Below are 24,612 nucleotides of genomic sequence, written 5' to 3' on the forward strand. Positions count from 1 at the left end.
AAAAACCAAAACCACTTTCCACCATCTCTGCTGCCACCAGCAGCAGCAGCAGCAGCAGCAGCAGCAAGAGCCACCAGAAACACTGTAAATTCCTTCCATTAGGGCAGAAAATAAAGGCAAAATACATGGATGGGGCAAGTTACTAAGAAGAATCCTGACCAGTGACTGGACTCCTTCCAAGGCTTGGGTAATTCTTTAGTGAACAATTTTGGGTTAGAATTTATCTGGAAGAAGAGTGATTAGTAGCTCATTTTAGAAGACTTCTATATTTATTACATCTACCCTGCTGTCATTGATTGAATTATGTCCCCCCAAAAATGTGTGTATCAGTTTGGCTAGGCCATGATTCCCAGTATTGTGTGATTGTCCTCCATTTTGTGATTGTAATTTTATGTTAAGAGGATTAGGGTGGGATTGTAATACCCTTACCCAGGTCACATCCCTGATCCAAAGTAAAGGGAATTTCCCTGGGGTGTGGCCTACACCACCTTTTCTCTCTCAAGAGATAAAAGGAAAGGGAAGCAAGCAGAGAGTTGGGGACCTCATACCACCAAGAAAGCAGTGCTGGGAGCAAAGCGCGTCCTTTGGACCTGGGGTTCCTGCACAGAGAAGCTCCTAGTCCAGGGAAAGACTGATGACAAGGACCTTTCTCCAGAGCTGACAGAGAGAGAAAGCCTTCCCCTGCACCTGATGCCCCGAATTTTGGACTTCTAGCCTACTTTACTGTAAGGAAATAAATTTTTCTTTATTAAAGCCACTCACTTGTGATATTTCTGTTATAGCAGCACTAGATAACTAAGACACCTGCCAATGCAATAAATGATACCACAATGACCTAAAACAGTAAATACAAGCATTTACTTCTCCAGGCAAAGACAGAATGGGTATATACATCCACCAAGCAGTGTGGTTCCTAATGAGGAGTAGATACAATTTAGCTAATCAATGTTACCTTAGGAGGCAGCAACGATTGTTAGGGGTAGAGTTTTTAATAATTCATAATAATCTGTAGTCTCTCTTTCACTCTACTTTCATGTTGTTTTCTAATTGTTTGCATCTGATGACCCATTAGACAGCAACATTTTTGAAGGCAAGGGTTATGTCTTACTTGTCTTTGTAATACCATAACTTAACAGAGTGTCTGGCACATTGTAGGTATTCAGAAAGTTTCTGTTGAATAAACAAGTCAACTAATAAAAAATAAGTTAATTTTCATTGCCTCAAGCGCCTATTTTAAATGGGTAATTTGGTGACACTTTCTGAAAGAAAAGATTCTCTGGTAATGACTGTGTTCTATAATCCATTTCCTAAGACATATGTACAGTATTGTTTCAACAAACAGATGCAGCGCTGGAAGTGCTCACTCATCTATGCCAAGATATTTGGAAGATAGCTACCTGCCAACCGACTGGAAGAGATCCATGTTTATGCCTATTACCAAGAAAGGTGACCCAATCAAATGCAGAAATTATCGAACAATATCATTAATATCACATGCAAGCAAAATTTTGCTAAAGATCATTCAAAAGCAGCTGCAACAGTATATTGACAGGGAACTGCCAGAAATTCAAGCTGGATTTCGAAGAGTACGTGGAACCAGGGATATCACTGCTGATGTCAGCTGGATCCTGGCTGAAAGCAGAGAACACCAGAAAGATGTTTACCTGCGTTTTTGTTTTTATTGTGCTTTACATGAAAGTTTACAGTTCAAGTTAGTTTATAATACAGAAATTTATACACACATTGTTATGTGACCCTAGCTGTTCTCCCTATAATGTAACAGCACACTCCTCCTTTCCACCCCAGATTTCCTGCTCCATCAGGGACTCTCTGTTGTATTCCCTGTCAGGGCAATCATTGGTGGTAGCCCGGCACCATCTAGTTCTTCTGGTCTCAGGCTGATGGAGTCTCTGGTTTATGTGGCCCTTTCTGTCTCTTGGGCTAATATTTTCCTTGTATCTTTGGTGTTCTTCATTCTCCTTGGCTCCAGGAGGGTTGAGACCAATTGATGCATCTTAGAAGGCCCCTCGCTAGCTTTTAAGATCCCAGACGCCACTCACCAAAATGGGATGCAGAACATTTTCTTAATAAACTTTGTTATGCCAGCTGACCTAGATGTCCTCTGAAACCATGGTACCCAGAACCCCGCCTCTGCTACTCTGTCCCTCAAAGTGTTTGGTTGTATTCCAGAAACTTGTTAGCTTTTGGTTTAGGCCAGATGTGCTGATTTCCCCTGCATTGTGTGCTGTCCTTCCCTTCACCTAAGAAAATTCTTATCTACTCTCTAGTTAGTGAATACCCGTCTCCCTCCCTCCCCACCTTCACAACCATCAAAGAATGTTTTCTTCTGTGTTTAAACCTCTTCTTGAGTTCTTATACTAGTGGTCTCATACAATAGTTGTCCTTTTGCGACCTACTGATTTCTCTCAGCATAATGCCTTCCAGATTCATCCACGTTATGAGATGTTTCGTGGATGCATCGTTGTTCTTTAGCCTGTGTGGTATTCCGTTGTGTGAATATACCATAATTTGTTTATCCATTCGTCCATTGATGGGCACCTAGGTTGTTTCCATCTTTTTCCTATTGTGAACAGTACTGCAATGAACGTGGGTGTGCGTATATCATTCGTGTGACAGCTCTTATTTCTCTAGGATATATTCCAAGGAATAGATTGTTGGATTGTACTGTACTTCTATTTCTATCTTTTTAAGGAAGCACCAAATCGATTTCCAAGGTGGTTGTACCATTTTACATTCCCATCAGCAGTGTTTAAGTGTTACAGTCTCACCACAACCTCTACAACATTTATTACTTTGTGTGTTTTGGATTAATGCTAGCCTTGTTGGGGTGAGACAGTATCTCACTGTAGTTTTGCTTTACATTTCTCTAATGACTAATGATTGTGAGCATATCCTCATGTATCTGGTAGCTGCCAGAATGTCTTCTTTGGTGAAGTGCCTGCTCATTTTTTAATTGGGTTATTTGTCTTTTTGTGGTTGAAGTTTTGCAGTATCTTATAGATTTTAGAGATTAGTCCCTGATCGGATATGTCATAGGCAAAAATTTTTTCCCAGTCTGTACGTTGCCTCTTTACTCTTTTGGTGAAGTCTTTTGGTGAGCATAAGTGTGATTTTTAGGAGCTGCGAGTTATCTAGTTTCTCTTCTGGTGTTTGTGCGTTGTTAGTCATGTTTTGTATTCTGATTATGCCATGTATTAGGGCTCCTAGCATTGTCCCTATTTTTTCTTCCATGATCTTTATCGTTTTCAATTTTATATTTAGGTCTTTGATCCATTTTGAGTTAGTTTTTGTACATAGTCTTGTTTCAGTTTTTTGCAGATGGATATCCAGTTATTCCAGCACCATTTGTTAAAGACACTGTCTTTTCCCCATTTAACAGAGTTTGGGCTTTGTCAAATATCAGCTGCTCATTGGTGGATAAGTTTACATCTGGATTCTCAATTCTGTTCCATTGGTCTATGTATCTGTTGTTATACTAGTACCAGGCTGTTTTGACTACCGTGGTGGTATAACAGGTTCTAAAATCAAGTAGTGTGAGGCCTCCCACTTTGTTCTTCTTCTTGAGTAATGCTGTACGTATCCGGGGCCTCTTTCCTTTCCATATGAAGTTGGTGATTTGTTTCTCCATCTTATTAAAAAATGCCACTGGAATTTTGATTGGGATTGCATTGTATCTGTACATTGCTTTGTGTATAATAGACATTTTCACAATGTTGAGTCTTCCTATCCACGAGCAATGTATGTTTTTCACTTATGTAGGGCTCTTTTGGTTTCTTGAAGTAGTGTCTTGCAGTTTTCTTTGTATAGCTCTTTTAAGTCCCTGGTTAGATTTATTCCTAAGTATTTTATCTTCTTGGTAGCTATTGTAAATGGTACTGATTTGGTGATTTCCTCTTCAAAGTTCTCTTTGTTGGTGTAGAGAAATCTAACTGATTTTTGTAGGTTTATCTTGTATCTTGCTACTTTGCTGAAAACTTCTATTAGTTACAGTAATTTTCTTGTGGATTCTTTGGGGTTTTCTGTGTATAAGATCATAATATCTTCAAATAGAGATACTTTTACATCTTCCTTACCAATTTAGATGTCCTTTATTTCTTTTTCTAGCCTAACTGCTCTGGCTAGGTCCTTCAGCACAATGTTGAATAAGAATGGTGATAAAGGGTATCCTTATCTGGTTCCCATTCTCAAGGAGAATGCTTTCAGACTCTCTTCATTTAGGATGATGTCGGCTGTTGGCTTTGTATAAATACCCGTAATTATGTTGAGGAATTTCCCTTCTATTCCTATTTTGCTGACAGTTTTTAATCATGAATGGGTGTTGGACTTTCTTAAATGTCTTTTCTGCATCAGTTGATATGATGGTGTGGGTTCTTGTCTTTTGTGTTATTTATGTGATGGATTACATTGATTGTTTTTCTAATGTTGAACCATCCCAGCATACCTGGTATGAATCCCACTTGATCATGGTGAATTATTTTCTTGACATGTTGTTGAATTCTACTGGCTAAAATTTTGTTGAGGATTTTTGCATCTGTGTTCATGAGGGATATTGGTCTGTAATTTTCTTTTTTTTATGGCGTCTTTACCTGGTTTTGGTATCAGGGTTATGCTGGCTTTATAGAATGAGAATTGAAGTAATCCATCCTTTTCTATGCTCTGAAATATCTTTAGCAGTAGGGTTTTAACTATTCTCTGAAAGTTTGGTAGAATTCTCCAGTGAAACCGCACAGGCCAGGGCTTTTTTTGTTGTTGTTGGGAGTTTTTAAATTACCTTTTCAATCTCTTCTTTTGTTATAGTTTTATTTAGTTGTTCTACCTCTGTTTGTGTTAAGTTAGGCAGGTAGTGTGTTTCTAGAAATTTGTCTATTCCCTCTAGGTTTTCAAATTTGCTACGGAACAGTTTTTCCTAGTATTCTGTTATGATTCTTTTAATTTCAGTTGGGTCTGTTGTGATATCTCCCATCTCATTTCTTATTTGGGTTATTTGCTTCCCCTCTTGTTTTTCTTTTGTCAGTTTGGCCAGTGATTTCTCGATTTTGTTGATCTTTTCAAAGAACCAGATTTTGGTCTTGTTAACTCTTTCAATTTTTTTCTGTTTTCAATTTCATTTAGTTCTGCTCTAATTTTTATTATTTGCTTTCTTTTGGTACCCGAGGGCTTCTTTTGCTGCTCTCTATTTGTTGGAGTTGTAGAGTTAATGTTTTGATTTTGGTCCTTTCCTCTTTTTGGATGTGTGCATTTATTGTATAAATTGACCTCTGAGCACTGCTTTTGCTGTGTCCCAAAGGTTCTGGTAGGATGTGTTTTCATTCTCATTTGATTCTGTGTATTTCTTTATTCCGTCCTTAATTTCTTCTATAACCCAATAGTTTTTGAGCAAGGTGTTGTTCAGTTCCCATGGGTTTGATTTTTTTTTTCCTTGCTTTTTCTTTTACTGATTTCTACTTTTATGGCTTTATGGTCAGAAAAGATGCTTTGTAATATTTCAATGCTTTGGATTTTGCTAAGGCTTGCTTTATGGCCTAATATGTGGTCTATTCTGGAGAATGTTCCATGTGCATTGGAAAAGAAAGTATACTTGACTGCTGTTGGGTGGAGTGTTATGTATATGCCTGTGAGATCAAGTTGGTTGACTGCACCATTTAGATCTTCTGTGTTTTTACTGAGCTTCTTTCTGGATGTTCTGTCCTTCACTGAAAGTGGTGTGTTGAAGTCTCCTACTATTATTTTGGAACTGTTTATCTCTCTCTATTCAATGCTGTTAGAGTTTGTTTTATGTATTTTGGAGCCCTGTCATTGGCTGCATAAATATTTATTATAGTTATGTCCTCCTGATGTTCTGACGCTTTAATCATTATACAGTGTCCTTCCTTATCCTTTGCGGTGGATTTTAAAGTCTATTTTGTCAGAGATTAATATTGCCACTCATGCTCTTTTTTTTTTATTGTACTTTAGATGAAAGTTTACAGAACAAATAGTTTCTAATTAAACTGTTAGTACACATATTGTTTTATGACAATGGTTAACAACCCCACAACATGTCAACACTGTTCTTTCTCAACCTTGGGTTCCCTATTACCAGCTTTCCTGTCCCTTCCTGACTTCTAGTCCTTGTCCCTGGACTGTTGTGCCCCATTAGTCTCATTTTGTTTCATGGGGTTGTCTAACCTTTGGCTGAACAGTGAACCTTGGGAGTGACTTCATTACTGAACTAAAAGGGTGTCCGGGTACCATATTCTCAGTGTTTCTCTAGTCTCTGTCAGGCCAGTAAATCTGGTCTTTTTTTGTGAGTTAGAATTTTGTTCTACTTTTTTCTCCAGCTCTGTCCAGGACCCTCTGTTGTGATCCTGGTCAGACACTTCTGCTCTTCTTTGAGTGTTGTTTGCTTGATATATTTTTTTCCATCCTTTGAGTGTTAGTTTGTTTGTGTCTTTAAGTCTAAGGCGTGTCTCTTGTAGGCAGCATATAGACGGATTTTTTTTTTTAATCCATTCTGCCACTCTCTGTCTCTTTATTGGTGCATTTAGTCCATTTACATTCAGCATAATTATTGATAGGTATGACTTTAGTGCTGTCATTTTGACGTCCTTTTTTGTGTGCTGTTGACAGTGTCTTTGTTCCACTTAATTTTCTGTGCTGAGTTGTTTTTCTTTATGTATTTTCTTTTCATCTTTTTCATTGTTGTTGATTTTGTATTTGCTGAGTCTATGTTTTTTATTTTGATGTGTAGGATTGTTAGTTTCCTTTGTGGTTATCTTAATATTTACCCCTATTTTTCTAAGTTTAAACCAATGTTTTATTAATCTGGGAGTCACTCTTTTACTTGGGTGCTGCACCAGCCTCAAACCTATAGTTGGATAATATGTTTATACATAAATTCTAGCTCATTTTAGTTGTATTTAGTAGGTTTCCATGCAATGAACCTCCGCTCTATTGAGAAGGCATTTTTCCTGCACTCATTAGGTGGTCCTGTCTCTCTGAAGCAATTGTTGTTAGGTGCCTTCGAGTAGGTTCCAACTCATAGCCACCCTATGTACAACAGAATGAAACACTGCTCAGTCCTGTACTATCCTCACAATCATTGCTGTGTTTGAGACCATTGTTGCAGCCACTATGTCAGTCCATCTCCCTGAGAGTCTTCCTCTTCTTCACTGATCCTCTACTTTAACAAGTATGATGCCCTTCTCCAGGGACTGGTCCCTCCTAAGAACCTGTCCAAAGTATGTGAATCCAAGTCTCACCATCCTTGCTTCTAAGGAACTCTCTGGCTGTACTTCTTCCAAGACAGATTTGTTTGTTCTTCTGGCAGCCATGGTATATTCAATATTCTTCACCAACAGCATATTTCAAAGGCATCAATTCTTCTTCCGTCTTCCTTATTCATTGTCCAGCTTTCGCATGCATAGAAGGTGACTGAAAATACCATCGCTTGGGTCAGGTGCACCTTAGTCCTTAAAGTGACATCTTTGCTCCTTAACACTTCAAAGAAGTCTTTTGCAGCAGATCTGCCCAATGCAATACATCATTTAATTTCTTGACTGCTGCTTCTATAGGCATTGGATGTGGATCCAAGTAAAATGAAATCTTTGACAACTTCTTATTTTCTCCTTTTACCTTGATGTTGCTTATTGGTCCAGTTGTGAAGATTTTTGTTTTCTTTATGCTGAGGTGTAATCCTTGATATTCATCACTAAGTGCTTCAAGTTCTCTTTGCTTTCAGCAAGCAAGGTTGTGTCATCTGCATATTTCACAGGCTGTTAAAAGTATGACTCAACTATATGCTGCTATACAACACCCACTTTAAATATATTAATACAAATAAGTTAAAAGTAAAGTGATAGAAAAATATATATCTGCAAACAATAATGAAAAGAAAGCAAAATAGGCTATATTAACATCAAAGTAGACTTCAAAACTAGAAAAATTACCAAGAAAAAAGAGGAACACTTTATAATTATAAGAGGGGCAATTTGCCAAGAGATATACCTACCAATCCTAAATGTGTATGCACTTAAAAACAGAGCTCTAAAATACATGAAGGATAAACCCGCAGAACTGAAATGGGAAATAGACAAATCCCCATCCATAGTTAGAGATTTTAGTGCTCCTCTTTCAGTCAATAAGAGAGCAAGTAAACAGCAAATCAGCAAGGATATAGAGAACCTAAACAACCCTATCAACCAATAGTGTTGTTTTACATAATTGACATTTATAGACGACTCCACTCAACAAAAACAAAATACATATTCTTTTCAAGTGCACATGGACTAGCAAACAAGATAGACTATATTCTGGCCCATAAAACCAAACTTATCAAATTTAAAATATCTGAAATCATGCAATGACTAAGCTCTGACCATAATGGAAAGCAACTACTAGAAATAAATAACATATCTGGGATATGTCCAAAAAAGTGCAAATTAAACAACACATTTCTAAATAACCCATCGTAAAAGAGAAAGACTCAAGAGAAATTTAAAAACAAAAAACTTTGAACAAAATAAAAGTGAAAATAAAATGTATTAAACCTTGTGAGATACAGTGAAAGTAGTGATTACAAGGAAATTTATAGCATTAAATGCTTAGATTGGAAAGAAGAGGAGCTTAAATCAATAACCTAAGCTTCTCCATTAAGAAACTAGTTTTTTAAAAAAAAAGGAATAAATTAAACCTCCCTCTCAAAAAAAAAAAAAAAAAAAAACTTGATCATTGGGAAAAAAAGTCAATAAAATAATAAAATTGAGAAACCCCTAAACACACAATGTGAAGAAAAAAGAGATAACACACAAATTATCAATATTAAGAATGAAAGGTAATTATCATTACATAACCTACAGACAATTAAAGTAAAATAATAAGGGAGTATTGAACTTCAATAAAATGGACCAATTCTTGAAAGACACAAATTACAAAAAAATCAACCAAAAATAGAGAACTTGAATAGTCCTATATCTTGAATTCAACCAAGTTGAATTTATGGTTGAAACTTGCCAACAAAGAAAACTCCAGGCTCAGCAGTTTCACAGATAAATTCTACCAAATATCTCAGGAAGAAGTAATACCAATCCTACTTGATCTCTTCTAAAAAACTGAAAAGCAATGAGGTCAACATTACCTTAACATAAATGCCAGATAAAGGGAAAAAACACTACAGACAACTATTACTCATGAACAGAAAGCAAAAAACCTCAACAAATATTAGCAAATCAAAACCCGCATGATATAAAAAGGACAACATATCACAATCAAGTGGCATTTACCCCAGGAATGCAAGACTGATTCAATATTCAAAAATCAATCAATGTCATTCACCATAATAACAGAAAAAATAAGGAAAATCATATGAACACATCAATAGGTGAACAAAAAGCATCTGACCAAATTCAACATTCATTTATGATATTAAAAACAAAAAAACAAAACCACAACGCTCAGCAAATGATGAATAAAAGAAAATGTACTCAAATGAATAAAGGGCATCTACAAAAAAAAAAACAAAAACCTACAGTTAACATCACACTTAGTTGCAAAAGATTGAATGTTTTCTCTCAAGATAACTACAAGGCAATGATATCCATTCTCACTACTCCTATTTAATATTGTACTGGAAGTCTTAAACAACGCAATAATGCAAAAAAAAGAAAATTTTAAAAGCATCCAGATTAGAAAGAAAGAAATAGAAATGTCTCTATTAGCAGATGACACGATTGTCTACATGAAAAAGAAATTTCACGGATCTACAACAAATCTCCTGTTGTTGTTAGATACCATCAAGTCAGTTTCAACTCAGAGCGACCTTAGGTACAACAAAATGAAACTCTGTCAGGTCCTGCACCATCCTCACAATTCTTATGCTTGAGTTCACTGTTGCAGCCACTGTGTCAGTCCATCTTGTTGAAGGTCTTCCTCTTTTTCGCTGACCCTCTAGTATACCAAGCATGATGTCTTTCTCCTGGGACTGGTCCCTCCTGATAACATGTCCAAAGTACATGAGGTGAAGTCTTCCCATCCTCTCTTCTAAGGAGCATTCTGCCAGTACTTCTATCAAGACAGATTTGTTCATTCTTGTTCATTCTGGCAGTCCATGATATAGTCAATACTCTTCACCAACACCATAATTCAAAGGCATCAACTCTTCTTCAGTCTTCCTTCTTCATTGTCCAGCGTTCACATGCATATGAGGCGACTGAAAACACCACAGCTTGGGTCAGGAGCACCTTAGTCCTTAAAGTGACATCTTTGCTTTTAAACACTTTAAAGAGATCTTTTGCAGCAGATTTGCCCAATGCAATGCGTCATATGATTTCTTGACTGCTGTTTCCATGAGCATTGATTGTGGATCCAAGTAAAATGAAATCCTTAACAACATCAATCTTTTCTCCATTTATCATGATGTTGCTTATTGGTTCAGTTGTGAAGATTTTTGTTTTCTTTATGTTGAGGTGTAATCCATACTGAAGGATGTGGTCTTTGACCTTCATCAGTAAGTGCTTCAAGTCCTCTTCACTTTCAGCAGGCAAGGTTGTGTCATCTGCATAATGCAGGTTGTTAATGAATCTTCCACCGATCCTGATGCCCCATTCTTATTCATACAGTCCAGCTTCTGAGTGTGTCTGAACCGCCAGCCTTTTGGTTAGTAGCCTAGAACTTAACTCTTTGGACAATCCAGGGATAGGTTTAATACATTCATATAGTTTATATAAATTAATTTTGAAATTCACATACATCCAAAAACTGACCTTTTTTGGTGTACAGTTCTATGAGTTTTAACAGATGCAACACACGAACATGATATACCTCTCCATTTAGATCTTTGATTTCATTCATCAGTGTTTTGTAGTTTCCAGTACATATTTTGTTAGATTTAGATGTATACTTAAGTATTTCATATTTATTTGTACTATTATAAGTAGTACTTTTTTAAAAAAAATTAATTTTTCATTAAAATTTAGAAAAAATTTAACTGAAATTTTGTATTGAGATAATTTTAGATTGACATATAGTTGTGAGAAATAATACAGAGAGAGTCTATGTATGGTTTATGCAAGTTCTCCCAATGATAACATCTTGCAAAACTGTAGCATAATATCACAACCAGGATATTGACATTGATAGAGCCAGGATATAGAACAGTTCCATCATCACAAGGATCCCTCATGTTGCCCTTTTATAGCCATATCTATCTTCTTCCCTCTCACATCACTGATCCCTGACAACCATTAGTTTGTTTTCTACTTCTATGGTTTTATGATTTCAAAAGTGCTATATAAAACAGAATCGTATAGTATCTGACCTTTTGGGATTGACTTTTTTTCACTCAGCATAATTCTCTGGAGATTTATCCTGGTGGCCGTGTTTTTCAATAGTTTGTTTCTTTTTATTGCTGATTAGCATTCCACGGTTCCAGCATTTCAGAGGGCAGCATATGATCTAGAGCCTTTGTAGAAAGGCCTGGAGATCTACTTCCTAAAGGTCACAGATATGAATACCCTTTGGAGCACAGTTCTACTCTGAAACACATGAGGTTGCCATGAGTCAGAACTGACTTCACTACAACTGGTTATATGTATGTATTAAGCTTTGTTTTTTAAAAGTATGTATTTAACTAAACAGGCAAATACCAATATACTAATATTGGTATCTGTGAGTGAATCTATTTTTCTCTGTAATTTAAATATGATTTTTAAAATTAATATGACTTTTTCTGAAATCTGACTATATCTATGGACACACACATTGAATTGGTCTGACTGTGTGTGTCTGTATATATATAAAGTTCTAAAATAAATCCTTTCCTGAAGCACTAAAATGCTAAAATGCAAGAAAAATTAGGGAGAATTCAGAGAGAATATATTTTCTTCCCTATGATTTCTGTATTTTACAAATTCTCTACAATGATTATGTATTGCTTTGGAAATCATATTTTTAAATTAAAGTGCAGCCTTTACAGGTCTAAATGTAAGTCAATATGAAGGGGCTAGACCATTCTAGAATTCCATGCTTCTAAATCAAAGTACTATAATAAACACATGCCTATTTTATCAAGATTGGAAATAGCAGCATTCTTGCCACTTTGCACATTCAAGCAATTTCTCTGGTTATTCTTGATTAGCCTACTTGGATCAAGCTCCACTTCATTATGGCTCTGATCAAGAGGTCGGTCTCTCCCTTTCAAAGTGAGTTCTGTTCTCATGTACTCTGACAAGAGCACACTGCAGGTGAGAAATGGGCCCTTTATCTATTCACAGGCTGCACAAGAGAAAGCTATGTTGTTATGGAATTTAAAGTAGTAAGATTTTTCCAAGCATGTTTGGATCCCAGGAACATCTGATTCAATATGGAAAATTGTACTACTGTTCAGCATCCACAGAAACATTTGACATTTCAGGGGAACACAAAGAAACAAATGAAAACCCTAAATGCACCTACCAATTTTACTAAATGTTATACCAGACACGGGAGAATGGCAGGGACAGGAAAAGAAGTGACCTCAACTAGTGGTCAGATGATTTTCTATAATTTCAATAACATTTGCAACTAGGAAAGGGACTGCATGATTATATCTTCAGCTATTTCCCCCACTCTGACAAAACCAGGACCCTAATTGATTTTTGATCCAAAAGAAACACTTCCAAAGAAGGCAAAGACGATTCTATGCAAAGTATTATACTTAGAATTCTTCTCCCAGTTTAGGAAAAAGCATTATTTCATCCTTCAAATTTATGCACACATTTTGGGGCCCAGCCTGACTCTACTGAAGAAAAAGTGTTCAGTTTCACCCTCTTTGTAGAATATCCAAAACAAAACAATGAAAAACCAACTAATTTTGTTCACTCAGTACTCAAAGAGCTTCTGACCTTCCCAGGGCACTGTTCGGTTTAGACTAGCAAAACTAAGTACCACAGTTACATAAGGACATATAGAATCTCTTCTCAAGATATTTTATTTCCTGTTTAAAATTAAGCCATGAACTACAGTTGAGAATTTATTTTATTATAAGTATATAAATATGTACAAGGCAAATTCAAATGGGGAGTTTAGTGTACTTATGCAGCTTATTCTGCCTCTTTAAATATTTTTTTCAATGTCAAAAATTCTTAGCACGTCTAAAGACAAAATCTGTATCCTCCAGGTATAGTTGACCATTTCCTGCTCTTTGAACAGCCCAAACTTTTCCACATCTGAGCCCTTATTTATTCTGCCCCCTCAGTGATTTTCTGAACCTTTTTCACAATACGGATTTAGATAACAAAAACGTACCTAGATTACATTTCCTTAAACCTCTACAAAAATGCCTTTACCCAGTGAAAATATAAGAATACGCCTTTGGCTATCATAAGATCACGATATGAGAAACATCCAATATAAGAATATTTCTATATAGTCTGCTAAAAAACAGTCAAGGGCATTATTGGGTATGCTATCCAATGTCCTTTATATGAGGATCTAAGTGATAAATAACCTTGAAAAGTCAGCGCCTAGGAAAAACAAACAAACAAACTGTATCTGTCCTGACAAACTGTTATGCTGCCTTTATTCCAACACTAGGAACAAGGCAATCAAAACTTGTATTCTTTTTCACCTTGGTTGCCCTGAAGATTAACTAAATGTGTTTCTCTCTTGCAATAATTAACCCATCTCTGATACACATTTTTTTTCTTTAACTTTTATTTTAAAGTTGTAATTTTTCAACAAGTTTTTAAGTATGTCACAGTGAAAGTCACCCTAACTATGTTTTGTTAAGTAGTAGGCATTAACATGATAAGACTATGTCCTACAAGCTATTTTATGTTAAATTGCGAAACAAAAACAGTGTGGCATTTCTCCAGCTGGACTATGCGTAGGAATCGCTTAAGGATCTTGTTAGAAAGCAGACTCCAATTCAGGAGGTCTGGGGAGGAGCCAGAGGTTCTACATTTCTAACAGGCTTCCAAATAATGCCAGTTGTGCTGGTCCTTGGCTACTCCACACTTTGAGTAGCCAGGGCCTAAACGACAATATTCTTCCAATGCATGAATGACAAGCCAGTGAAGGAGGAATAACTAGTAGGAGGCAGCCCTAAGAGATGATAACTCTCAAGATGGTGAGTACCACAAACTAAAGCAAGTGGAATAAGCAGATTTCTCTCTCAATCTTTAAAAATCAAAAAGTTTTAAAAAGCCGGTAGCAATATTAATTTCGTTTTTAATAACAAACGTTCGGTTTGTGTTTTGCAAAAAAGCTGATTGTGACTCATTTGTTAAATATTCTACCATACACATCTGAATAAAGTTCTGGTAGATATATACATATCCCTATTACGCTGAATGTTTTGGGAAGAGATGGAACAAGAAAAGACTAGCCATTGAAAATGAGGGAGGGGGAGTTCTCATTTATTTAAACATTTACTAAACACCTATTATACTACAGGCACTACTTTAAGCCTTCAGAAGGTCCCTTTTTCTTTTAACTTATTGATGCTGGCTGCATCCTGATTCTTCTTTTTTATTATCTTCATGGGCAATTATTCTGTAACTTATAGAACTATCCTTTAGTTCTTTCATAAATAAGTGAATGGAATGAGTCTGCATCATTGGAAATAATTCATCAGCTGTGATGTTGGCCAAGGAAATGGGTGAATATCAGTTAGATTAAATTTTCTTTCCTTAAAACTTATATCCAATTTAGAGTATTCCTTCCCCTGACCTGTCATGTTGTGTAACAATAGCTTTTGAAATAATTCATGGTAAAGACCTAGTTTTTCCAATGTTATTTTGTCTTTACAGATGCTCTTACTGCCCACTGCTACATGTATGGATGTCTCCACCACATAGTTTCATGGATGATGTGGGTAAAAACCTGTATCTTGGTTAAAGATAAAATTAGCCAGTCACTTAACATACATAAATGACTACTGTAGTTGAATCACTGCATTTATTTTACATAAGCATAATAATTGTTAAGAACATTTTTTCCCCCCACGTCAGAGGTGTCCAAGCCAAGCGTATTAGTTTTCTATTATTCCTGTAACAAATTTACAGGCCTAAACCAAAAACCAAACCTGTTGCCGATGAGTCAGTTCTGACTCATAGTGACCCCAAAGGACAAAGTAGAACTGCCCCATAAGGTTTCCAAAGAGCAGCTGGTGGATTTGAACTGCTGACCTTTTGGTTAACAGCCAAACTCTTAACCACTGAGCCATCAGGGCTCCAGAGGCCTAAGCAATGCAAATTTATATCTAAGAGTCCAAAACGGGTCTCACTGGGCTAAAATCAAGGTGTCTGTAGGGTTCCATTCCTTTCTGAGGCTCTAGAGGAGAATCTGTTTCCTTGCTCTTCCAGCTTCAAGAAGCTGCCTGCATTGCTTGGCTCATGGCCCTGTTTCTTTATCTTCAAAGCCGGCAGTGTTACATCTTTCCGTGTCTTCCTTCCATAGTCATATCTTCCTCTGACTGACTCGCCTCTTCTGCCTCCCTCTTCCACTTTTAAGGACCCTTGTGATTACACTGGATCCACTTGGGTATTCTAGGATACTCTCATTATTTTAAAGTCAACTGATGAGCAACCTTAATTCACTCTGCAACCTTAGTTCTCCTTTGCCGTCTAACCTAACTTAATATACTCTTAGGTTCCAGGGATTACAACATGGACATCCTTGGGGGCCATTATTCTGCCCACCACACCAAGCCAATGTTCCATTTTCATTTACTAACTTGAATTTTCCTGAACCACTTTAGTTCTCTTACAGTTTTTCAATAGTCAGAAAAGAAATTCTTGGGGAATAAGCAGTATAAGATTACTTGTACCTGCATGTCAGTTTTTAACCATGAGCTTTGATTCTATTGGGATGACTCTCATACCCAAAAGGAGATGTGAATACAGATATGAATAGCCACTGCCACATAGCCATCTGCTCCAGCATACATGTAGCCTGAGATTCCCAATTTAAATTCTGGTAAATTGATGCCATGAAACATGGAATCAAACTATGGCCACCAGGATAACACCCTGACTCCGTAATCCAAGTTGGCAAGAAAGAGGGCAAGAGGGCCTTCACGTCGAAAATTTGAGAAGCAAAACCTTCTTTCCAAAATTGACCTACTGAGCTTAGATGATCATTAAAATTTTCCAAGGCACTAGTTAATAAAGTACATTCCACTTTTTTTAAACATAAAAAATGAAAAGTGAAATGAACAAATTATAGTAGCCAAATCATTTCAGAACATTACTGAGGACTGACAGTTTGGTTGTTTTTACAGCTGTACAATGCTTAAGTACTAAAGACTCTAAATCTCTAATAATAAAAAGAATAACACTTTGCAAGAGTGTTTTTGTGAATATATTTTAGACAGTCTTTCCACAGAAACTTGCTAAAAGATAATTATTATATTTCAATCAAGAGCTACAGAGAGTAAAAGTTTGAATGACTGGCTGAAGGCTCTATACAAACTGAATCTAAATATGAAACGAAGTAAAAGTTTCAACTTTCACCTTATAGTCTGAATTCTGGAGTAGAAAAAAAGTCTATTTACAGTGAATTCGTGATATTTAAAATAGGCAAGTCCAATCATTTAATGCTAAAATAAAACTGTACGACAGCATATCAAACTAACTCTACTACAGTTGCATGTCACACGAAGGTTAAAAAAAAATCAAACCCGTTGCCATTGAGTCAATTCTGACTCGTAACAACCCTAAAGGTCAGAGAAGAACTTCCCCACAGGGTTTCCAAGAAGTGGCTGGTAGATTCAAACTGCTGACCTTTTGGTTACCAGCCTAAGCTCTTAACTGCTGGGCCACCAGGGCTCCCACACAAAGGTTAGGAGAGGTATATTGTTTCTCATGAGACTTGTTTTTTTGTTTGCTTGTCTGTTTTTTTTAACACACTCTAAGCAATGCCAATGTGAGAAGCAGTCATCTGTCTTGGGTTAACAAACACTCTTAATTTTACCCCCTCACCTGCTGACCACCCCCCTGCTTCCCCAAAAATAGCATCAAATGAAACAGCATCTAATGCCAGAGCACTTCTGAGCACTGTTCAGAGTCCCTACAGCTGGTAGAGTCTCCATCATTGTTCAGCTCAGCACTGCTCCTGGGCAACACCCAGATGGACCAGCTCTGAGTGAGATCCAAATAAGAAATGGGATAAGGCAGTAGTCCTAAAAGAGTTTTCTCATATGCCAATTGTCTTCAAGTCGATTCCAACTCATAGTGACCCTATCGGACAGAGTAGAACTGCCCCATAGGGTTTCCAAGGCTGTAATCTTTACAGAAGCAGAAACTGCCACATCTTTCTCCCGTGGAGCAGCTGGTAGGTTCAAACCGCCAGCCTTTCAGTTAGCAGCCAAGTGCTTAACCACTACACCACCAGGGCTCCATTTTGTTCAAATACACCAAAAGAATTCTGAAAATCTATGAACATATTTTTAAATTTACATCTGAAAATCTTTATTCTAAGTTTGTTGTTGTTATTGTTTGCTCCTGTCCAGTGGGTTCCAACTCACAGCAACCTTGTGTACAACAGAATAAAACACTGCCCGGTCCTGCGCCAACCTCAGAATTGCTGCTGTGAGACCACTGTTGCAGCCACTGTGTCAATGCACCTCACTGAGGGTCCTCCTCTTTTTCGCTGACCCTCTACCTTACCAAGCATGATGACCTTCTCCAGGGATTGGTCCCTCCTGATAACGTGTCCAAAGTACATGAGATGAAGTCTCATCATCCTCACTTCCAAGGAGCATTCTGGCTGTACTTCTTCCAAGACAGACCTGTTCATTCTTCTGGGAATCCATGGTATATTCAATATTCTTCACCAACACTATAATTCAAATGCATCAATTCTCCAGTCTTCCTTATTCCTTGCCCAGCTTTCACATGTATATGAGGCGACTGAAAATACCATTGCTTTGGTCAGGCACACCTTAGTCCTCAAAGTGACATCTTTGCTTTTTAACACTTTAAAGAGGTCTTTGCAGCAGATTTTCCCAATACATCGTTTGACTTTTTGACTGCTGCCTCTGTGGGCGTTGATTGTAGATCCAAGTAAAATAAAATCCTTGACAACTTCAATATTTTCTCCATTTATCTCATTAGTGAGAATTTTTGTTTTCTTTATGTTGAGGCTGTAGTCTTCGATCTTCATCAATAAGTGATTCAAATCCACTTCACTTTCAGCAAGCAAGGTTGTGTCATCTGCATATCTCAGGTTGTTAACAAGTCTTCCTTCAATCCTGCTGCTGCATTCTTCTTCATATAGTCCAGCTTCTTGGATTATTTACTCATCTTACAGATTGAATAAGTATGGTGAAAAGATAAAACTCTGACACACACATTTCCTGATTTTAAACCACGCAGTATCCCTTGCTCTATTCAAATGACTCATGGTCTACGTACAGGTTCCCCACAAGCAACATTAAGTGTTCTGGAATTCCCAGTCTCCACAATGTTATCCATAATTTGTTATGATCCACACAGTCGAATGATTTGCATAGTCAACAAAACACTGGTAAACATCTTTCTGGAATTCTCAGCTTTCAGCCGTAATCCATTTGACATTAACAATGATATCCCTCATTCCACGTCCTCTTCTGAATGTGGCTTGACTTTCTGGCAGTTCCCTTTCAATGTATTGCTGCAACCATTTTTTAATTATCTTCAGCAAAATTTTACTTGCATGTGATATTAATGACATTGTTTGATAATTTCCTCACTCTGTTGGATCGCCCTTCTTTGAAATGGGCACAAATATGGATCTTTTTTAGTTGGTTGGCTAGTAGCTGGCTACCAAATTTCTTGGCATAGACAAGTCTGTCAGTTTGTCGTACTGTGGTGGCTTATGTGTTGCTGTGATGATGGAATCTATGCCACCACTATTTCAAGTATCAGCAGGGTCACCCACGGTGGACAGGTTTCAGCAGAGCTTCCAGACAAAGACAGACTAGGAAGAAGGACCTGGTGGTCTACTTCTGAAAAAATTGGTCAGTGAAAACCTTATGAATAGCAGTGGACCATTCTCTGATACAGTGCCAGAGAATGAGCCCCTCAGGCTGGAAGGCACTCAAAAGACGACCGGGGAAGAGCTGTCTCCTCAAAGTAGAGTCAATTTTAATGATGTGGATGGAGTAATGTTCTCAGTACCTTCAGTTGCTAATGTGGCACAACTCGAAATAAGAAGAAACAGCTGCAAACATGCTTTAATAATCAGAACATGGAATGCATGAAGTATGAATGTAGGAAAACTGGAAGTTGTGAAAAATGAAATGGAACACATAAAGGTCGATATCCTAGGCATTAGTAAGCTGAAATGGACTGGTATTGGCCATTTTGAATCTGACAATCACATGGTCTACTGTGCCAGGAATGACCAATGGAAGAGGAATGGCATCAATTCATTGTCTAAAAGAACATTTCAAGATCCTGAAGTACTATGTGTCGGTGATAGGATAATATCCATATGCCTACAAGGAAGACTAGTTATTTACAACTATTCAAATTTATGTTCCAACCACTAAACTCCAAAGATGAAAAAACTGAAGATTTTTACCAACTTCTGCAGTCTGAAATTGATCGAATATGTAATCAAGATGCATTGATAATTATTGGTGATTGGAATGTAAAAGTTGGAAACAAAGAAGAAGGATTGGAAGTTGGAAACATGGCCTCGGTGATAGAAACAACACTGGATATTGCATGATAGAATTTTGCAAGACCAACAATTTATTCATTGCAAATACCTTTTTTCAACAACATAAAAGGCAACTATACATGTGGACCTTGCCAGATGGAATACATAGGAATCATGTCGACTACATCTGTGGAAAGAGACCATGGAAAACCTCAATATCATCAGCCAGGGGCTGACTGTGGAACAGACCATCAATTGCTCATATGCAAGTTCAAGTTGAAGCTGAAGAAAATTAGAACAAGTCCACAAGAACCAAAGTACGACCTTGACTCTATTCTACCCGAATTTGGAGACCATATTAAGAACAGATTTGACGCACTGAAGACTAATTATGAAGACCAGATAAGATGTGCGATGACATCAAAGACATCATACATGAAGAAAGCAAAAGGTCATTAAAAAGATAGGAAAGAAAGAAAAAATCAAAATGGATGTCAAAAGAAACTCTGAAACTTGCTCTTGAACATAGACTAGCTAAAGCAAATGGAAGACGTGATAACCTAAAAGAGCTGAACAGAAGATTTCAAAGGGTGGCTTGAGAGGACAAAGTATTACAATGAAATGTGCGAAGACCTGGAGTTAGAAAACCAAAAGGGAAGAACATGCTTGACATTTCTCAAGATGAAAAAACTGAAGGAAAAATTCAAGCTTCAAGTTGCAATACTGAAGGATTCCATGGGCAAAATACTGAATGACACAGGAAGCATCAAAAGAAAATGGAAGGAATACACAAAGTCACTGTACCAAAAAGAATTGATCAATGTTACACCTTTTAGGGAGGTAGCATATGATCAAGAATCAGTGGTACTGAAGGAAGAAGTCCAAGCTACACTGAAGACATTGATAAAAAACAAAGCTCCAGGAATTGTGAGAATACCAACTGAAATTTGAAAATCTAAGTTTAAACACTTGAAAAAGAGACATCACTTCTGGCACTCCAGATATTGTATACTTGCTTTATATACATACTCATCAGAACCTCAGGGCTGCAGAATTAGTTCATTCACTCTATGGAAGATGTCTGCCACACAACCTAGTTGGCAAAGCCAGTCCTCATTGAGACACCAATCAATCTAATAATATTTTCTGTCAAAACAAACCTGACTTTGAAAGGGAGAATGAAGAAAACTAAAGACACAAGGGAAAGATTAGTCCAAAGGACTGATGGACCACAACTACCACAGCCTCCACTACACTGAGCCCAGCACAACTAGATGGTGCCCGGCTACCACCAACAACTGCTCTGGCAGGGATCACAATAGAGGGTCCCAGACAGCTGGAGATAAATGTAGAACAAAATTCCAATGCATAAAAAGAGACCAGACTTACTGGTCTGACAGAGACTGGAGAAACCCCGAGAGTATGGCCCTCGGACACCGTTTTAATTCAGTACTGAAGTCACTCCTGAGATTCACCCTTCAGCCAAAGATTAGATGGCCACGTAAAACAAAATGAGACTAAATCGGCACACCAGCTCAGGGGCAAGGACGAGATGGCAGGAGGGGACAGGAAAGCTGGTAACAGGGAACCCAAGGTCGAGAAGGGGAGAGTGTTGACATGGCATGGAGTTGGCAACCAATGCTAGAAAATATGTGTATTAATTGTTTAACAAGAAACTAATTTGCTCTGTAAACCATCTAAAGTACAATAAAAAAAAAATCCAACTTCATTTTTCAATTAAATAACAAAATAGTCTTGGTGACAACCATCTATCTTCTGAATGCTGAAAAGGATAAATACTGCACAGTCTTGCCTTGTGCTTGTCGCCTGGATGAATGGGGAGGAGGAAAGGAGAACTGGCAGACATCAGACATGTTCAAAGGCAGATTAGTTTTAGGAAAGAGTTGGAAGCTGAGGATCTGAAAATTCATATCCTTGAAATTCTCCATGCTCTGGGAAGTCTTGTGTACCCCAGGGGTATGTACACAGTTTGAAGACTGTTGGGGAAAAGAACTTAAACCCATTGCTGAAAGTCTCTAAAAGGATGCAAATAATAAGGTGGTATTTCTAAACAAAAAGTCTCTGACTGCATTTCTTTGTGACATTTAAAGCCTTGGAAATATCTTCAAATAGGGATCAAACTCTCATCATCAAAATGGAAGGTATAACAATTAGAGATTATCTTGCTTGTGAGGCCAACCTTGTGTATAATCTTGGATAGACAGTTCTGGCGTCCCAGGAATTGTTTCTACTTTTCTCTAGATGAGTCCTTAGAACTAGTTTGTTTTGTTTTACCCTTCCTGTCCATACTTGATCATCTTTAGTGTGTGTGTGACCCAATCTAAATTAGTCACTTTTCACCCTGAAGTTCTAGCATCTACTCTACGTCATCATTGGGCATTATGCCCATCTTTTGATTCTCTCTGAGGGCCCTTTCAGTGTCAGAAGTAAGTAAGCTTTAAAACAAAACAAAACAAAGCAAAAAAAAAAAAAAAAATCCCGCCACTGTTGAGAGACTGTAATGGTAGGCCAATAAAGGAGCTGCTTATTGCAAACTATTGCAAACTCTTACATGGGAAGACTAGTAGGAGGGCAAAGTCACACCGGAAATGCACTTCGAAAGTCTCTCCTCTAAAGTTTCTGTGGAAAAGGGCAGAAGTAAATTACTGACAATGTGCAAAAGCAGAGGCAAAGAAAACAACTTTATTCGGTGCTTTCTCTCCCTTCCAGAGGCACTCTTCAGACTGAAGCTCCACGTACCCAGACAATACCCAGTGTCCTGCAGCTGTGACAACTTCATCCCATGCTGGGTGCCCTGGAAAGCACCTTGGGGGTGCATGGTTCCGAAAGCACTCATGATCAAGGTGGTCCATCCTTTTGCTAGTTGAGAATCTTCCCGCGTCACCTCTTAGAAGCAGGTGTGTGTTCCCCTTCATATAGCCCACCACCTGGCTGCGCCCTACCTCCGCTTGTCTCCCACCTACCAGATAATGTTGGGTGTGCAGAAGGTGACGCTGCGGTAGGAGCCAGGCCTCCACATGCAATCACTGGGGAAGAGGCAATGACAGGATTGGATGTTGGCGGCGCGCGCAAGTGCGCACGTGCACGCGCAAGCGCGCGCACACCCACAAACACACAGGCACCGAGGGTTTGAGGGTGCGCAGGGGGAGGGGAGGGGACGGCCTTACCAGATCAATGAATGTGAGGAATTTCCAGCTCCCTCCGTAGGTCTGATGCGAGGGCATTTCGATGGCCTTGTAGTTGCACAAGATAGAGCAGTAGGACAGCAGGATAGCTACTCGCAGCACCTGGCAGGGGACAAGCGCCATGTTCGCAGAAGGCCCGGGCTGGCTCTGAGGCGAGGAAGGAGGGCGACCGGCGCGCGGGCGGGCACGAGAACAGCCCGGTGCGGGCGGGCTCCGGGGCGGGCGCCGGACGGAGGCTGCCGCTGGGCGCGAGTCTGGCAGCACCAGCGGGTTGGTTAGTGCCCGGCGACCTGCGCGGGCGGGGCGGGGGTTTGTGGGCGCTCTCGCTGCTGCGGCCAGGGAGGCTGCGTGGCGTCATCTCTGTCGTCATCTTCGTCATTCTGCTCCTGCGTTCCTGGGTTCCGGGAGACCCGGCCAGAGGCGCGCCATAGGCGTCCCAGCAGCGGGTGGGCAGCCTCCGAGGGCCACCAGGGTTCGGGAAGTGTGCGAGGAGCTCCGGGGTGGAGAGAGACAGAGCCCCGGGGACAAGTGGATGCGGGGCTACTGGAGGGTACGGGAATACTGGACTGAAGGAGGGCACCCTAGGTAGGCAAACTTTCCAGCCCGGCGAATAAGGGCAGAAGTCCCCTCTAGTTGCTGTTGGCTAAGTAGGGTGCTCCGTGGGAGAGGGACCTCGTGGGCGTGGGAACGTGAGGTATAAACACGCGCATAGGTAGCCCTCGAGTGACTTGCATTATTTTGGAGCCAGTGGGCTATTAGTGTTGCCTGAGGGCTGTTAATCACTATGAAACTCCCTTATAAATTCAGCTTTCTGTGGGTAGGCTACCCTGCACTTTTTGACAAGAGATTTATAAATCTTATATCAATATATAATAAAACGTAGGACTATGAACTTTGGACAAGAGTTCTATAAATAAAATAAAGTTATAAAGAAAGGAGTTCAGATAGCTGTTTCCACTACAAGATTGCATTCACCTTAAAAACAAATTATTCTGTGTGAATGTAAAACCCGTGTGTGTATAATTTAATACTAATCTTTTCGGGAGTTAAACTGGTTTTGCCCTTTTTGTTTATTTATTTATTTTCCTACACTACAATATCAGGGCTGAATGGAAGGAAAATATATACTGAATTCGTCTGCCTTCTAATAAGTGTTGTCACGCTGAAGTTGCCTCAGTCTGTGGGCAGCATTTTTTTTTTTTTTAAATCATGATCACATTTCAGCCAACCAGATGCAGGGTCAGATTGTGAAAAGACAACATAGCTATTTCCTGTGGATCCATTTAAAACAGGTGTTGCCTCCAAATAGTCTTTGAGTCAGACGATGTGGAGTGTGGAGTGGCAGGGAAAGCATGGGTTTCGAGGTAAAGAGAAAGTAGCAAATGAGGAATGTTTTCCCAGAGTTTTCCAATCAAGCTCTAAACAAAAATAAATAAACCCTCCAGATATTTTAAGCTGGCATTATAATTATGCAAATAGACATCGATGTCACAAGTATTAAAATAATTCCAAGAAGATTCTACTGGCATAGAACTATTCATTGTTGAATATTTGTATCTTCATGTAAAAGCTGGGTCTGTATTTTTTTGTGTGTCCATGCTACATGTTTATAAAATTGGGGAAAAAAAGGTTACTGAAGATCTATCGTTAAGTCTTAAACAGAGAAAATGTTTAGTTGTCAAGGATTTCATTTTACTTGCATCCACAATCAACAGGAGGCAGCAGTTCAGAATTCAAACAAAGTATTGCATTAGGCAATCTGCTGCAAAAGACCTCTTCAAAG

At 38.5% G+C, this 24,612-nt stretch overlaps 1 protein-coding gene across 2 annotated transcripts in view; it reads right to left on the bottom strand.

The window, feature by feature from the left end:
• Positions 1-23,042, bottom strand: part of AIG1 (androgen induced 1) — a 303,544-nt gene extending 280,502 nt beyond the window's left edge. For both annotated transcript variants that reach the window (XM_004368864.3, XM_023729483.1), the window contains exon 1: positions 22,812-23,042. In XM_004368864.3, the coding sequence (XP_004368921.1) occupies positions 22,812-22,952 (141 nt within the window). In that variant the 5' untranslated portion in view covers positions 22,953-23,042. The remainder of the gene's footprint in view (positions 1-22,811) is intronic.
• Positions 23,043-24,612: the final 1,570 nt, after the last annotated feature.

The sequence above is a fragment of the Trichechus manatus genome, unplaced genomic scaffold (assembly GCF_000243295.1).
Source record: "Trichechus manatus latirostris isolate Lorelei unplaced genomic scaffold, TriManLat1.0 scaffold00002, whole genome shotgun sequence".
NCBI classification, from domain to species: domain Eukaryota; kingdom Metazoa; phylum Chordata; class Mammalia; order Sirenia; family Trichechidae; genus Trichechus; species Trichechus manatus.